The sequence below is a fragment of the Fukomys damarensis genome, unplaced genomic scaffold (genome assembly GCF_012274545.1).
Source record: "Fukomys damarensis isolate Sample0158 unplaced genomic scaffold, DMR_v1.0_HiC HiC_scaffold_22, whole genome shotgun sequence".
In the NCBI taxonomy this organism is placed as follows: Eukaryota; Metazoa; Chordata; class Mammalia; order Rodentia; family Bathyergidae; genus Fukomys; species Fukomys damarensis.
In genome coordinates, this window is record NW_022900934.1 from 24,853,637 (window position 1) to 24,870,299 (window position 16,663).

At 47.7% G+C, this 16,663-nt stretch overlaps 1 protein-coding gene across 1 annotated transcript in view; it reads right to left on the reverse strand.

The window, feature by feature from the left end:
- Nucleotides 1-1,678: 1,678 nt before the first annotated feature.
- Znf341 (zinc finger protein 341) overlaps nucleotides 1,679-16,663 on the reverse strand; it is a 48,641-nt gene continuing 33,656 nt past the window's right edge. The window contains 5 exon segments of the mRNA XM_010628387.1: nucleotides 1,679-2,920; nucleotides 4,932-5,002; nucleotides 5,197-5,308; nucleotides 9,241-9,373; nucleotides 10,737-10,833. Of these exon segments, the coding sequence (XP_010626689.1) occupies nucleotides 2,388-2,920; nucleotides 4,932-5,002; nucleotides 5,197-5,308; nucleotides 9,241-9,373; nucleotides 10,737-10,833 (946 nt within the window). The 3' untranslated portion in view covers nucleotides 1,679-2,387.

Below are 16,663 nucleotides of genomic sequence, written 5' to 3' on the forward strand. Positions count from 1 at the left end.
ATATATCTTACATTTTACCATTGCATATATATATTTTTTCTTTTTTAAAAGATAGGGTCTCACTACATAACCCAGGCTGGCCTCAAACCCACAGCGATCCTCTTGCCTCAGCCTACAGAGTGCTGGGATTACAGGTATGTGCCACCATACCTGGCTTGCAATAATTTTAAATTTCATTATTTTTATTTAGTTTTGCACTCGTCAGGGGTGACCTCTGGGCTTTGTACATGGGAGGCAAGTGCTCTACCACTGAGCTAACCCTGCAGCACAAATTTTATTATTTTTAAGTGCTGAGTCAGTTGTTTTTCCAAGCATCGTGTTATCTACTGGCTGGAATCAATACGTGGGCTGCAAATTTGTGATCATGGTATCTCCCCTGCCATGTAAGTATTGGGCTGCAAATTTGTAATCTCTGTTTTCCTGAATTATTTCCCTTAATTGCAGCATAAACCTCATGAGGTCAGTGCTATCGTGTTCTCCACTGAAGTAAGAAAAACTCAGGTTCAGAAAGATGAGGTTACTTGACACAGTCTAGAAGATCGAAGCTCTGCCCGATGCCAACGTCCATCAACTTTCTGGGGCCGAGCAGGACCCTGGAGGCCGAAGCTGACTCCTCCTTTACCCCATCCAGCATCTTCTGGTTCTTCCAAGGGTCCTGGAGCCTCTGTCACCAACTTTCTCCGACCCCTTGCCAAGGATCTTCCCCTCTGTGGGTCTCAGGCTCCGAACCTGCTAACCCAAGGGAACCCCGATTTTGTCCCAGATTCCCTCCCCGTAGTTTTAGTCAGCATCTGTTGGACACCAGCCCTGATTTGGGCCTGCACCTTACTCTGGGCATCTGCTTCCCTGCTTAGACTTCCTAACTTTTATGCACCTTTTGCCTCATCTAAGGAGCATAGGCGCACTCACCTGATAGCGACATGAACAAGTTGCTAGTGTCCATTACACGGAGAAGGCTTGCAGAACTGCCGATGACCATCACCTACCTACTCCTCCCAAATCTCAGTCACTCTGGACTATTTGCCAGCCCAACCTCGTAGTCCTGGCTCATACCCTGCTCTTTCTTGGCTGCCTTCTCCTTCCTACCCACTCGTCAGAGCGCTGCAAGCCAAGGCCCAGCTCAAACACTGTCCTTTCTGGGGAGCCCAACTGGCCCCACCCAGTCCCTCCTCTGGCCTTTCTGCAGACTCAGACACTCACAGCTCTCGCCCTCCACAGCCCACAGAGGTCTGAGGGACATGCCAGCCCGCAAGGAGCCCAGTCAGGCAGCTCTGCTGTGCATCAGTTTCTTGTCCTGTAACAGTAGCATAGACTGCAGGGGCCTCTTCCCCTGCCCGCCTTGCCCCTACCTGCTCTGACTGGCAGTAGAAGGTGGGAGGTCGGGACAGGATGGCCACACAGAGGCCGGCCTGGGTGCACTTCTGACTTCTGTCAGAGGTTGTGAATCCAAAGGACTGGGGTTCACTTAGGATCCTGAATTTTCACATAAGAGTACAAACCTCCTTCCCAGGGTGCTCAGAGAGACCCCATAGTCACCGACCTGGGGGTACCTGCTCCTCTGTATGACTCTCCAGGGCCAGGCTCTGATACACCTCAGCTCCCCTTGCTTCAGAGGGGACCTGCTGCCACCTGGGGACCAAGAAAGGAACTGCCAAGACCGGGACCAGAGCCATCTGGGCACACACAGTGATAAAAACTTTATTGAGCACTTTCCAAGTCCCAGGCACCTGCCTAGTCTTTTGCACATTTCATCACACTAGATCCCCAAGGTAACCCTTGGAGGTAGTACAACTGTAAACCCCACTGTACAGATGAGGTACACAGGGCTCAGAGAGGTGTGTGACCCTTGCCTAGGGTCACACAGCAAGTACATAGCAACCAGGATTTGAAGCCAGATCCGGCTCCTAGCTTTCCCTAACCATACTTCTTGAGTGCCTCCTAGATGCTGACCTCACAGAGTTGTCTATGGAAGCAGTGAGGAACCCAAATGAAGATCCGACAGATAAGGACTCTGTTCATATCCAGCCTCCAGAAGAACAGCTTGACTGGAGGCCACTCAGGCTGCCTGCAGGAGGGGTGAGTGAGACCATCCTGTCTTCTCCTTCAGTTGATCTGACCACCAGCTGGGCTGCTCAGGCTCTGGCCATCGCTCTTGCTATTGCTGCCCAAGAGCTGCTGATGGCCCCGCCCCAATCCTAGGATGCTGCAGGACATCCCGGAGAACAGGGACACGGAAGGGCAGCCACAGGCCAGGGCTTAGGGATGGCATCCCAGAAACTTGTGCCAGTGGCTCACTCGCACTGGGAAGGGTCCCTGGCTGGCCCCAGGAGCCAGATCCAAGCAAGAGCATTGGTTGTTTGGAAGTGAACTCCACAGCCGAGTTTGCCTCACTCAGAGGCCTGGATGTAAACAGGCACCGCGAGCATGGCGCATGGGCCCTCGGCCCCGGCCTGCAGCTCAGCCAATGCCAGGTTGGAGGCTAGCCCCTCAGCATGCCCGGGCACCACCAGCTCTGGGTCACCGCCCACTGTGCCGCCCACAACAATGGACAGCACGGCATCGGGCTCCGCAAAGGGTGGCTTGCCTGGGGTGGCCTCGGGCACCGGGCTGGCCCCTGAATCCTTCAGCTCCTCCAGCCCCAGTGGGTCAGGCAAGGGGGTCACCACCTTGTGCCCCCCACTGCTGCCGCCACTGCGGGGAGTTGCCCTTCTCCGGGGGGGCCTCCGGGTCTGCAGGTCCTTGTCCTTCTGGGGGCCGAGGCGGCAGCGGTGATCCTTGAGGTATTTGTGGCGGGAAAAGCCCTTGGCACAGCCCGCACAGCGGAACTTGTAGTTGCCTGTGTGGGCACGCTCGTGCTCAGCCAGATGGGCGCGGCGGCTGAAGGACTTGCTGCATAGTGTGCACTTGTGGAGTTTCATTCCTGGGGACAAGGGGGCATTAGGAAGGAGAACCAGATTATCACCCTGAGACCCAACCCTGCAGTGGTGGCCGCCCAGACAGAATTCAGTCCTCCCTACAAGCACCCAGGTCATTTGGCCCTGCTCCTTCTATTCTCACCTCCTACCTTCTCTTAGCTGCACACTCTTCTCCAATGCACTACGCTGACTCCTGCTCCTGGGCCTTTGCACTTGCTGCTTCCTCTGCCTCCAACAGCCCGCTCAATCCCTAAGCCTCAGCGAACTTTGCAGACCCCCACTGTCTCTCATCCAGATGATCAGAGACAACCACCTCCTCTGCCTCACCTGGCCCTCAGACCATTCCCTATAGTGAGCTGGGGATGTCTTTGCCAAACACGTAAATGAGCATGACACTCACTACTCCAAAGTCCCCACTGATCACCCAAGTTTCCTACAAAGGGGGTGCTACCCGATCATCCCGTTCAGCCCTCCACCCTACCCCCTCTTCCTCTACACCCTGTCCCCTATGCGCACTGTCTTTCCTGGTATCAAACACCCCCGTGTCTCCCTGCCATGAGGCTCCCTCTCCCTGCAAAGCTGTTTGCTGGCTCACACCCAGCACTCAGCTCCTCCGGGACCTCCCTGGTCTTCCTTTCCCACACTCTTCCTTCTCTGCAATCTCCGTTTCTCTCCGTCCCCGCACTCAATGTCCTTGAGGCCCTGCTGACTGTTCATTTTCAGTCTGCCCCTCAAAAAGCTCAGCTTCTCTCTTTTTATTTTATTTTATTTTTTGGTGCCAGGGATCGAACTTTGGATCTTGCGCTTGCAAGGCAGGCAGCAGAAACAGAGCTAAATCCCCGGCCCAAGGTTCAGCTTCTCCACAAAGGGTGAATAGGGTTCTGTGTTCTGCCTATCTGATGCCCCATGGCACAGCTGCTGCCTGAGATGTTGGTTGGGACTCAAGGGTCGCACACTCAATGAATCACCGGTGCCTCACGTCACCCTGAAATCAGCTCCGGCTCACATCCACCATAGGCCACAGACCTTTCACAGATGCTGTCGGTTCCTCAGCCTCCTTAGGGGCTCAGGCAGTGATGCACTGAGGGCCCCAGGCAGAAGAGGTCAGTGTCAAGGCTCAAACCCAGGCTCTCTGTCTCCATCTATGATCTATTTTCCCAATTTTCAAACTTCCTTTAGCCAGTAAATCCTTCCTGCAAACCACTGGTTCTCCAACAGGGGAGATTCTACCTGCCAGGGGACTTTGGGCAGTGCCTGGAGACACTTGTGGTTGTCACACAGTGGGAGGGATGCCACTGACATCTAGTGGGTAGAAGCCGGGAGGCTGCTAAACAACCAACCTCCTGTGACAGAATTATCCAGCCCAAAATGTCAGTGGTACCCAGGATGAAAACCCTGCTTAAAACTTAGTACAGAGCCAGGTGTGGGGGTGCATGCCTGTAATCCCAACCCTCGAGAGGCTGAGGCAGGAGGATCGGTGTGAGTTCGAGACCAGCCTGGGCTACATAGTGAGTTCCAGGTCAGTCTCAACTACATAGTGAGACCCTGTCTCAAAAAACAACAACAAAAAAAGACTGAATACATGTGGAATGCCAGCTCAGCAACTCCAGGAGCCCCTGGGAAACAGGAGCAGGAGACCCCGGCCCTGCCAAGGAACATGAATACACGTGGAATGCCAGCTCAGCAACTCCAGGAGCCCCTGGGAAACAGGAGCAGGAGACCCCGGCCCTGCCAAGGAACCTCCCAGCCACACCTTGGATAGTGCCCAGTTCATACCCCCACACCACTGGGTGCTGCTCTGATTTGTTATCTCTTGGGGGTTCCCTTTGGACTAGGGGACTGTGGTTCCTCTCCAGAACATGGCCTGGCTTCCAGCCAACAGCAGCACAAGCCTGTAGGCTGGACTGTATAGAGACAATAAGCCTTGGAGGATGTGCCTGCCCACCTCCTGCCAGTGTGTCTATCCCAGGGACCCTGAGCTGAGCCAGACACCTGCAAAGGCCCCAGGCCCCTTACCAGAGTGGGACAGGATGTGAGCCTTCAGCTTGTCTGGCCGGTTAAACTCCTTACTGCAGCCTGTGTGTGTCCTGGAACCAAAACCACCAGTCAGGAGGAGAGGGCAAGCGGAGCTCTCTTGCTGGTCCCTCCACTAGCCCTGGACACGTGAGACACCCTTGTCACCCCGGAGGCTGGGCACGGAAGCAGAGTGGGGAGCCAGGTCATCCTTCTGTCCTCCCAGTCCCAGCCCTCTCTGCCCACCTGCACGGCGGTCCCCACTCACGAGAAGGGGCATTTGTACTTCTTGAAAGGCTCGTGGATCAGCATGTGTCTCTTCAATTTGTCCTTGCGGTTGAACGCAGACTCGCATACCGAGCATTTGTATGGCTTCTCGCCTACAGGAGACACAGGCAGGGCGAGTGAGGATCCCAGAGGAGGCTGAACTTGGGGCCCGAGGGGGCCAGCTACTCCCCCAGGGAGATGGCTTGAGAGAATAAAATAGTCTCTCTCCTTCCTCCTTTTTGCCAAGTAGAGGGGGCTTTTTATTTATTTGTTTGTTTGTTTATTTATTCTTTGAGATGGGGTCTCTTTCTGTTGCCCAGGCCGGCCTTGAACTCCTAAACTCAAATAATCCTCTTGCCTCAGGTCTCCCTGTAGCTAAGAGACTCACACCATAGCCCCCGGTATATGTGTCTGTTTTATATACAATAAAGATGTAGATGGAAAGACCTGGGGAAGGAGAACCAAATTGTCAGCAGCAAGTAGGATTTGAAAGGGGAATTTAACATTTTACTTTATGGCTGGGCATGGTGGTGCTTGCCTATAATCCCAGCACTTGGAAGGCTGAGGTAGGAGCATCACTGTGAGTTCAAATCCAGTCATAATGAACCCTATTTTCTAAAGAATAAAGTTTTTGCTTTAAGTACTTCTATGTTGCTTCCACTTTTACAATCAGTACATTTCAAAATTAATTTATTATTAAATTAATTAATTATTACTTTTCAAAAATAATTTTAAAAACCATAAAGAGAGAGAGTGGGGAATAGCTCAGTGGTAGAATGTGTGTAAAGCCCTGGGTTCAATGCCCAGCACCCAAATAAAAAATTTAAAAAGCGAAGAAAGCAGTTTAGTAATATCTATCAAAATCACAATGCATATACTTTTTCTTTTTATTGTTGTAAAATATATACACTATTAAATTTACCATTTTAGCTATCTTTAAATGTATAGCTCAGTGGCATTAAGATCACTAAGCCATCACCTCCATCCATCTCTAGAACTTCTTTGTAGTCCCCAGAGCAAACTCAGCACCACATGCACATTTTAACCTGGGATTTACACTGCTAGGAATAAATACTACAGATCCACTCCCAAAGGCTCGCGTTACTCAAACTAATGGGTGAAAAATAATTTAAAGGCCTAGAGCTAGGGCACAGCTCAATGGCAGGGTGCTTGCTTAGCATGCTTGAGGCACTGCGTTCTTTCCCCAGCAATACAAAAAAATAATAAAAACATAAGGGTCCATCTGTAGGGGACAGGGGAATATTATACCAGTGTGAAAAGGAAAGTGCTTGGAAACATCTTCATGATACACTGATTAAGGAAATAAGGCTCATAATCATTATATTATGTGCTCATTTATGTAAAAATAAGCAAATGTGATGCATTGGTATAAAATAAAACTACAGGCCAGGGATTAAGCTCAGTGGTGCCGCTGCCTTCCTTGCAGGTGTCAGGTCCTGAATTCAATCCCCAGTAATAAAAAAAAAATTAATGTTAAAAATAAATAATGGGGGCAGGGATTTAGCTCAGTGGTTCTGCCACCTGGCTCACAAGCACAAGGTCCTGAGTTCGATGCCCAGTACCAAAAACTAACTAAATAAATAAAAGCAACAGAACCAGCTGACTATGGGACCAATAAAATTAATTTTTAAAAAATAGAATGAGGAGGGGCCAGAGATTCAGTTCAGTGGTTCCACCACCTGCCTCAGAAGCACAAGAACCCCCGCAAAAAAGCACAAAAAAAATAGAAGTACCTTGAAAATGCAAACACAATCTGTAGATTTTAATCTATTTTGTTTTGAGGCAGGATATCACTAGGTTGTCCAGACTGGTCTAACTCATGGACTCAAACGATTCTCCCTTCTCAGCCTCCCAAAGAGCTAGGACTATCAGTCTACACCACCTATACCCAGGTAGTAATTTAATTTAATTTAATTAATTACTTTTGGTACTGGGATCGAACTCAGGACCTTGCACTTGCAAGGCAAGTGTAGCACCACTGAGCCTAATCCCTGGCCCAGGTAGTAATTATTTTAAAAACTAAAACTGGGGCCGGGGATTTAGCTCAGTGGTTCGGTGGCCTGCCTTGCAAGCACAAGGACCCAAGTTCAATCCCCAAAGCAAAACAAACAAACCAAAAAAAACTAAAACTGGACAGAACAAACATTACTGCTTCGTGAAATTTGTTTGTACATATATGTATTTACTACATTGCAATACAAAATGCATAATTTTTCTTAGTACTAGGGATTGAACCCAGGGCCTTGCATATGCTAGGCAAGCTCTACCACTGAGCTACAACCCCAGCCCTTTTATTTTATTTTATTTTTTGGTACCAGGGATCAAACTCAGGTCCTTAAGCTTCCACATCCCCAGCCCTTTTTTTTGTTGTTGTTTTTTGTTTTTTGAGACAGGTCTCACTATGTAGTTGAGACTGACCGTGAAACTCACAGTGTAGCCCAGGCTGGTCTCGAACTCGCAGCGATCCTCCTGCCTCAGCCTCCCAAGTGCTAGGATTACAGGCATGAGTCACCATGCCCAGCTTTTCCCCAGCCCTTTTAAAATTTTATTTTGAGACATGGTCTTGCTAAATTAGTCAGGCTGGCCTTGAACTTGCAACTCCTTGGCCTTGAACTACCTCAAGCCTCCTGAGTAGCTGGAATTATAGGCACGCTTTACCATACTTGCCAAGTGTGTATGCCTGTGTGTGTGTGTGTGTGTGTGTGTGTGTGTGTAGTTATGTTTGTTTGTGTTTTAAAGCATAGGTCATAGTAAAAAAAAAGAATTGCAAATCACTGGTTTGTCCATCTGAGGAGAGGGGGATTGTTTTCATTGTATATGCTTTTATACTGTTACGTGTCAGGAGCAATTAGGGCCTAGTTTTCCTGTCTATAGGCCAGCCACGGACATGTCAAGACATAACTCCATGTTCACTTCCAGTCACAGCTAAGACTTCAAGGGTCCCGATGCTGTGACGCTCCACAGCAGGACCACACCAGCTGGAGACACCCTGGGAGGAACCAAATCTTCATCTGCACAGCTCCTCCTGTTCTAGGATTTCTGCTGCCCGGAGTCCTCTGTTACATTTGTTTTTCCCAATGTACTGAACTCTCTGTCTTCAGACGTTTGTTACATTTCTTTCTCCCAGTGTACTAAATAAAGGTGTGGCAAGCCCCCAGCACTGATCAGGCCCAAAGCTCAGCTTCTTCTCAAAGTCTCATTTTTCCTCTTTCCTGTATATTATTAATTCACCTTGTGCTGTCGTGGCTCGTAGGAGACTGACTTACTAGAAGTTCTAGTAATGTCCTCTTTCCCTGTTCCCTACAGTTAAGGATTTTTTTTCTCCTTAGTTTTTTTAATCTTTAGATCCTTTTCAATTAAAAAAATTTTTTTGTTGTTTTTTTTGTTTTCACAGTACTAGGGAATAAACCCAGGGCCTCACACATGCCTGGCAAGCACTCAAGCTCTGAATTATACACCTCCAGCCAAAAATTTTTAACTAATAAAAAATGTAAAGATTAAAAGAAAATAGGGCCGGGGATTTAGCTCAGTGGTTTGGTGGCCTGCCGTGCAAGTGCAAGGACCCGAGTTCAATCCCTGGTACCAAAAAAAAAAACCCAAAAAACAAAAAAAAGATTAAAAGAAAATAGGGCCAGGGATTTAGCTCAGGGGTGCTGCCACCTGCCTCGCAAGCACAAGGACCCAAGTTCGATCCCCAGTACAAAAAAAAAAAAAGATTAAAAGAAAATAAAATGTCACTATATCTCAACTGGGGAGGCAAGGAAAAGGATCTTTGTCCGGGTTTGGGCGAGAATTTTACAGCAAGAGCAGCGCCCCCACCCCCAGCCTCGGGGGCTCATCTTGCTCCAGTGCAGGTGGGAACACCTTTTCCTGAGCAGGGCAGGTAGGTAAAAGGCCAGGAAGGAGAGGGGTGGAGAGGTAGAGGGGATAAGGGTGGGGAGGGAGGAAGGGAAGGGATGGAGGGGCACTGGAGGGGGTACTGAAAGGGACAAGGAGGGGAAGAAGCAGGGGACAGAGCACCCACCTGAGTGGATGTGGGCATGCAGTTTGAGGTAGTGCTCACGCCGGAAGAACTTCTTGCACACCTGGCACTTGAACCTCCCCCCGCTGCCATGGGTGGGCAGGTGACGCCGCAGGTAGCGTTCACAAGGAAACACCTAGCAGAGAACGGTGGCTTCAGTTTTACCTCACTAGGTCCTCTTCCAGAATCGCAGGCCTGTGGAGACACCTACCTTTCTGCCTCCTGGGGACCAGGATCCCGTGTCAGTCAGCTCTCGTGACCTCATGGTTCCCCTCTCACTTGAAAGCCCAGCCAGGACACACCTACGCTGAGGGCCTGTCAGGCTGTTCCACCCAGACAGACTTTCTCTCTTAGTCTCACAAACTATTATCGATTCAAGACCCAACTCAGGGTTCTGTGAGCTGCCTGTGGGAAGCCTTCCCTGGCTCCCCAGTGCCATGCTAGACAGAGCCAATTCTGCATATGAAAGATCACCCACACTTTTTTTTTGGGACCAGAGATCAAACTCGGTCCTTGCACTTTCGAGGCAGGCGGCAGAACCACTGAGCTAAATCCCTGGCCCTGATCACCCACATTTTTAAGTCAGCATTTAAAACCCACTGAATGGCAGCCCTTTACTGATGCAGAGCTCTAAGAGGGCAGAGGGGCTTTCACTCCTCTCTCGGTCAGGCCCTGGGTCAAAGGACTGACAAATAAAGGAATGAATGAAAAGTTAACAAATAACAAATGAAAAAAAAAATAGAAAGATAATAAAAGGTCAGAATACACAGGAGCCCAATTGCTTTTCAACCTAGGCACAGGATGAGCACTCATTCATCTGTTTGGTGTAGAGAAGTGACCAAGGGCACAAACCCAGATACCCCACTGGTCATTGGCCCCATTATGGCCTCTCCTCTGGTAAAACAGAAATAGTAAGAGTGAGTCTTCCTTCTAGAGGTCTTTGAGTCAATTCAGGTAAAATGCTTAACACTGCACCTGGTAAATGCTTCTTGCTCAATTCACGCTGCCTTTAAATTCGAAAGCACAAGCTTAGGCTATATAATTAGAAGCATCTGGAATGAGGCCAAGGGCTGGGGATTTAGCTCAGTGGAATGAGGCCAAGGTAAACCAGGGCTGTCCTGGAAAATCTGTCATGTAAGGTTGTTGACAAACGACCAGAATAAGGAATCAAGGTAAACACACCAGGGGTAATCAGCAAAACCCAGACTGTGGGAAACTCCACAGGACCTGTATCCCAGTTTCTTCAACAAATAAAAGGAAGCGAAGGAGCTTGGGGGAGGGGTACAGATTAATAGAAGTTTTCGTGCTATCAGTCAGTCACAAGCTGTAGACCTGATACAAATAAACTTTACAAAAAATGATGACGCCCTGAAACAGTGGTGATTGGAACTCTTGCCGGGCATTTGATCACTTTAGAACAGACTACCAGAGTCCCAGAACAAAGAACCGATAATAACAAGCATAAAGGTACAGCGATGAGGAAGAGGCCATGGACCCACCTTCTGGCAGTGCGGGCAGGGGAAGTTGTGGGTGGCTGTCTGCAGGTGGTGCTCCAGGGCCTCAGGCGTGGAGTATTTGTTGACACATTTGACACACCTAAGTGGGAAGTAGGAGGTGAGATGAGGATGCCCAGAGGTCCCAGGGACCAGTCTCTTGCTGCTCCAGGGCAAAGGCAGGAGGCAGAATCCCTCAGGAAGCCATTCTCAAATCTGTCCACTCTTCTGGCTTGCCACTGCTGACTGGACATGTGCAGTCATCTTCTCTCTGCCCTGCAGTCGGCTCTCCACAAGGCAGCCACAAGGAGTCTTTAAAAACCAACACCAGGGCCGGGGTCATAGCTCAGTGGCACAGGGCCTGCCTAGCATGTATGAGGACCTGGGTTCCATCCCCAGCACCACATAAATAAACAAACAAACAAATGTAAAAATCAAGACAAGGCCCCAGCCCAAAGCACTCCTACCTCTCAGACCACATCTGTCTTCACTTGCCACCTAAGACCCTTCATCATGACGTATCACCTTCAGGGGACTAAAAACCACCTAGAGGCTTAGCAAAGCACTGTTCTGGGGTGTCTGGATGGCTGACACATAGGCCAGCAAACTGGGGCGGGGAGACCCACTTCGGATGTGGATGGCGCCTGGACGGCGTAAAAAGGAAAAGAAGGAGGTGTCCCCATGTTGGAAGAGCTCCAGTCTTCCCCGTTACCCTTGGATATCAGTTTCCACTTTCTTCATCCTTCAAAGGCAGACTCACACCAGCAACTCTCTAGTGAGCTCCCAAGCCTTCGACTTAGGCCTGCTGCTACATCCTCAATTCCTCTTGTTCTGTGGCTTCTATCTCCTCGGGCTGAGCAGCTACTAAATCCTCCAGCTCTCCGGTGCACTGATGGCCACCTGTAACTTTTTCTGCCTCTGATCCTGCAGGCTGCCACTGTGGACTCTTCTGTGTAGGATCCAGTAAGCTGACCTCATAAATACTCTTGCATGATCATATACATATTTTCTACTGGTTCTGTTCCTTTAGAGAACTCTGACTAATAGACCACTTAACTTACTGTTCTGCCCACCCGGATACATCTGCACATACCGAGCTGGTCCTTCCTCAGGGCCTTTGTACTTGCTGCTCCTGTTACATGACCGCTTTCCCAAATCTCCCCGAGTAGCTCTTCCTCATCCCTCATGTCTCAGATCAAATGTCACCTCCTCGGAGAGGCCCTCCTTGGCCACCCTGCCTTGTTGCCCCCCACCGTTCACCCCAGTCACTCCCTCTTAGGTCTCCCAGTTTATTTTCTTCTTAGCATTTGTTATCCAGAAATATTTTATTTATTTGCTTATTGGTGATAACCTGTCTCCTCCAATAGCCAGTGGTCTTTGCTGTGGGGACCATATCTTTCCTGTTCACAACTTGCTCTGAGCATCAGTGAGAATCTGTTATGTGAAGCATCAAAATGGATAGGGATCCAGGCCCTGCTCCTCTGTTTCTGATGCTCTCAGTTTTCTTAGCCTCACCCAGGGCAGGAACCCCAAATGGCCCTGGCCCTCTTAAGGTTATCACAGAGTCAAAGAACACAGTGGTGCCAAGCAGTTCATAAACTGAAAAGTGCTATCAACACAGCTGTTGCTCTTGACATTGCTGTGGCTTCTGTGCCCTCTAAATAGCACTTCAGGAGCCTGGGGCACAGCTCAGTGGGAGAGTGCCTGCCTATAATATGCCCTGGATTCTACCCTAGTACCCCAAAACAGCACTTCCAGCCACAAAGCATTTTAAAGGAATAAGAGAGACCACCATCTCCCTACCACAAAATATCTGCCAGTAAATGACCCCATTTACAATAAGGCACCCGTGAGGACTATCATGTGTCGTGTAACAGGGACTTAGAACTTTTGCTAAAATGCACTGACTCTTCCCTGGGGCTGCAGATGTCTGACAGGAAACTAACAGCAGAATAAAAGCTTGGCATTTCTGCCTTCATTTTGTACCTGTCTCTCCTGCTACCTTAAACTTTGCCTCAGATTCCTGCTCAATTCTGCATGCAAGTGTGTTAATCACTCAAGAAGTATCTGTCTAAAAACTGGTAAGATAAGGTCCCTCAGTCCTAAATTTACCCAACCTCTCTTGCCCTCCCTCAAAGCTGAAGGTACCACGATAAGAGAACCTAAACTCATCTCAAGATTCCAGGATCAGAAAGCCTTTCGGGCAGATCACTGCAGGATGTGCTGCCCCGCTAAGTGGAAGGGACTGACCCATGAGAGCAATCATCTCAGTTACCGCCGCCACCACCACCCCAAGCAGAAACAATTCTAGGGGCCAGCAGAACTGCAGAGCCAGACCTGAGGTACAGATCAACCAGACCAGCTTGAAGCAAGACTCTGTAACTAGGCATACTTCTTGCCCCACACCATCTCGCTCCTCCCCTATAAAAATTGAGCTCTGCTGATATCCTGGAAGACAGACAGGGCTTAGGGCCCCAGGGTGGCTACACTGCATGAACAAACCCTTTCTTGATTTCCTGTCACTCAAGTCTCTGTCTGGACTCTCAAGGAGGCAGGAGACAGGACCTAGTCTGTTGGAGCCTCAGGCATAGGACTCCAAACACCAACAGGTAGGCAGATCATGCCAATGATAATAATGTGGGCACTGTCATTCTGTACACCAGTGCCAACTGTGGGAAACCCCAAGCAGAGGGCACCTATACTGGGCCCGAGGGACCCCCTCAGACCATTCTCTGGAATCACAGAAAAAGTCCATCCAGACAGAAAGAAAGGAAGAAGAGGTAGAATGGGAAAGAGGTACAAGGAGGGCAGAGACTGAGCAAGTTGATAGTTTTAGAGGAAATGTGGGTTTGTATGAGAGCAAGTTTAACAAAAGCCATGAAAATAAAACTTCCCAGCCAAGAGGCTGAAGCAAGAGAATCACAAGTTTGAGACCAACTTGGACTACATGAAAACTTCAAAAAAAAAGAGCTCTCCATCAGGATTACCACGTGTACTCTGTCTTCCAGGGTAACATCAGCAGTAATGCACATAACAGCATCATGAGCCTCAGAGACGGCGCCCAGGGAAGGACACGGTGGTGTCATGTGTGACGTGCTGGCTGACAGTGAACATCTAGGAGCTAATCACAAGATAAAACCAGGCAGACTCAAATGAGAACACTCTACTAAATAATCTGTCTACACTCTTCAAAAATATCAAGGCCAGGGCTGGGGATTTAGCTCAGTGTCGCTGTGCCTGCCTCGAAAGCACAAGGTCCTGAGTTAGATCCCTGGTACCAGGGTAGGGGGCCATCAAAGTCAGGCTGAGGACAGAGTAACTACCTAGCATGTATGAGGCCCCAGGATGGATGCTTTGCAAAAAAAAAAAAAAAAAAAAAATCAAGGTCATAAAAGGCAAAGGAAGACCTGTTCCAGCTTCAAGACAGGGAAAGAAGTGTGATAACTGAATGTGACATGTGATCCTAGGTTTCACCCTGGGCCAGAAAAAGCTTTTTCTTTTTTCTTCTCTTTCTTTCTTTTTCTACACAGGATGTTATTGGAACAATTGGAAAATTGTGAATAAGGCACAGAGATTAGATAGGATAACTGTACTGATGCTAACTCCCCAAGTCCGATAGCTTCACTATGACTGTACTTAAATATGAAGTTTTTTCCTTGATTTAGGAAACACACATGTAAGGGAAAGATGAAGGGCATCGCGTCTGCAGATTACTTTCAAATACTTCAGAATATGATAAGCAAATGGGTCACAATATTGACAGGTGGGAAATCTAGAAGAAGGCCATATATGGGAATTCTTCATACTGTTTTTATCGTTTTTCTAGAAGTATGAAATTTTACAAAAATAAAAGTTTAAGAAGAACACGTGTGCATGTGTGTACAGTGCTTTGGATGGAACTGTGAGTCTTGCAAATGCAAATATAAAAAGAATTTTTTTTGTTTTGTTTTGTTTTGTTTTTGGTAACGCAGATTGAACTCCGGCCCTTGGACTTGCGAGGAAGGTGGCGGAACCACTGAGCCAAACCCCCGGTGCTAAAAAGAATATTTTTTGATCTGCTGATAATAAGGGAAAGTGGGTCAGGATGGGTAAGGAATTCCTATTCACGCTGTACCCTTTTGTGGTTTTCTTTTTAAATACTGTGCTATATGCACCAACAACTTTTTGGAAGTAGATAATTAATCCTTCTTAGAGCTCCCTTGGGCCTCTGACCTGCAAAATCGCTTCTAGAAACTTACAAATGAGCAAAATCATATGCCCAAAGCAGTTCCCTGTAGCACTGCTTATAATAATGACAAACTGGAGATGACCCAATTATCCAGCAGTGAGAAATGGCTTAAATAAATTACAGTGCATCCATGTACAATTGAACACAAAGTAGCTGTTTAGAGTCAGGTCTATCCTGAGATGCAAAAGGTGCCCACAGTATAGCGTTAATTGCAAAAGGTTTTTGCTATTTTGTTTTCATTTCTTTTTTTCTGAGACAAAGTCTGTAGCTAGCTTCAAACTCACAACACTCCTTCCTTAGCCTCCTCAGGGCTAGGAATACACACAGGAGACACCACCCCAGGCTAAAAAGGTATTTTTTCTTTTTTTTTGTTTTTGTTTTTAATTAGAGTTTTTTGTTTTGTTTTGCTTTTTGGGGAAAAGATCTTAACATATATTCTACCCTGGCTTTGAACGCACTATGTAGCCCAGGCTGGCCTCAAACCTGTGGCAATCCTCTTAAGTGCTAAAATTATAGGTGTGCGCCACCACAGCTGGCTTACCTGGGAGACTGTTTGGTTTTTTACAGTGTTGGGGTCAAACTAGGACCTTGTGCATACCAGGTAAGAGCTCTACCACTGAGAGAATAAAGGCAGACTGCATTGGGTTAGTGCACACTGTATGCATAGTGAACCCCATTAAACATGTACAACACACGGTTAACAAAAATAGAATATAGACTTTTATAGAAATACTATATACTTTTTCTTTTTTTAGAAATGAAGGTATCACTGCATTGCACAATCTGGCCTTGAACTCCCGTGCTCAACAAATCTTCCTGCTTAAGCTTCCCAAGTAGATGGAACTAAATGCCCAACTTTTAGAATATTTTTTTTTTAAATGATAACACCATGTGTACAGCAGGATCTCACTAAATTTCAGCCTGTTCATCAGAAGCTCTATAACAGGAAGATGGTGTGATGAACTTTCACCGATCCCTTGACTGTGTCTGGGAATATAACTGTGATATTTATATCTGTAGTCATATCTATAAGTATACATATTACAGACATTACCAGAGGACATATACCAAGAGGTTAACAGTAGCTATCGATGGGTGACAGGATTTGGGGTTTTTTTTTCTATGCATGTACATTTTTTTTAAATTCCTTTTTCAGTTTCCTTAATATGAGAGACCCAAAATATAAATAATTTAAAGAGCAAAGTAAATAAAGAGCCATGTTAAGAAGTAGGGAGGGAAGGCCGGGGAGTTAGCTCAGTGGTGCTGCTGCCTGCTTTGCAAGTGCAAGGTTCCAAGTTCAATCCCCAGTACCAAAAAAAAAGAGAAAGAAAAAAAGAAGAAACAGGGAGGGAGACTCTGCAGACACAGGAAGGTGATCTGGGAAAGGAAAACAGGGGAGTAAAGATGATCAAGAGCAATATGTGTATGTATCAAACCCTGAAGCTGAATGTAATCACTACTGTATGCAACAAAAAACATGCACTAATAGGGCCAGGGATTTAGCTCAGCCGCACCACACCTGCCTTACAAGCGCAAGGTCCTGAGTTTGATCCTTGGTACCCCCCAAAAAAAGTACTAATAAAAAAATACTTTAAAAATTTTTTTCTCACTAGGCTGAGTGCCACACATCTGTAAGCCAGGACTCTGGGAGTCTGAGGCAGAATCCAAAGGTCAAGCCCAGCCCAAGCAATTCAGAAACTTAGTA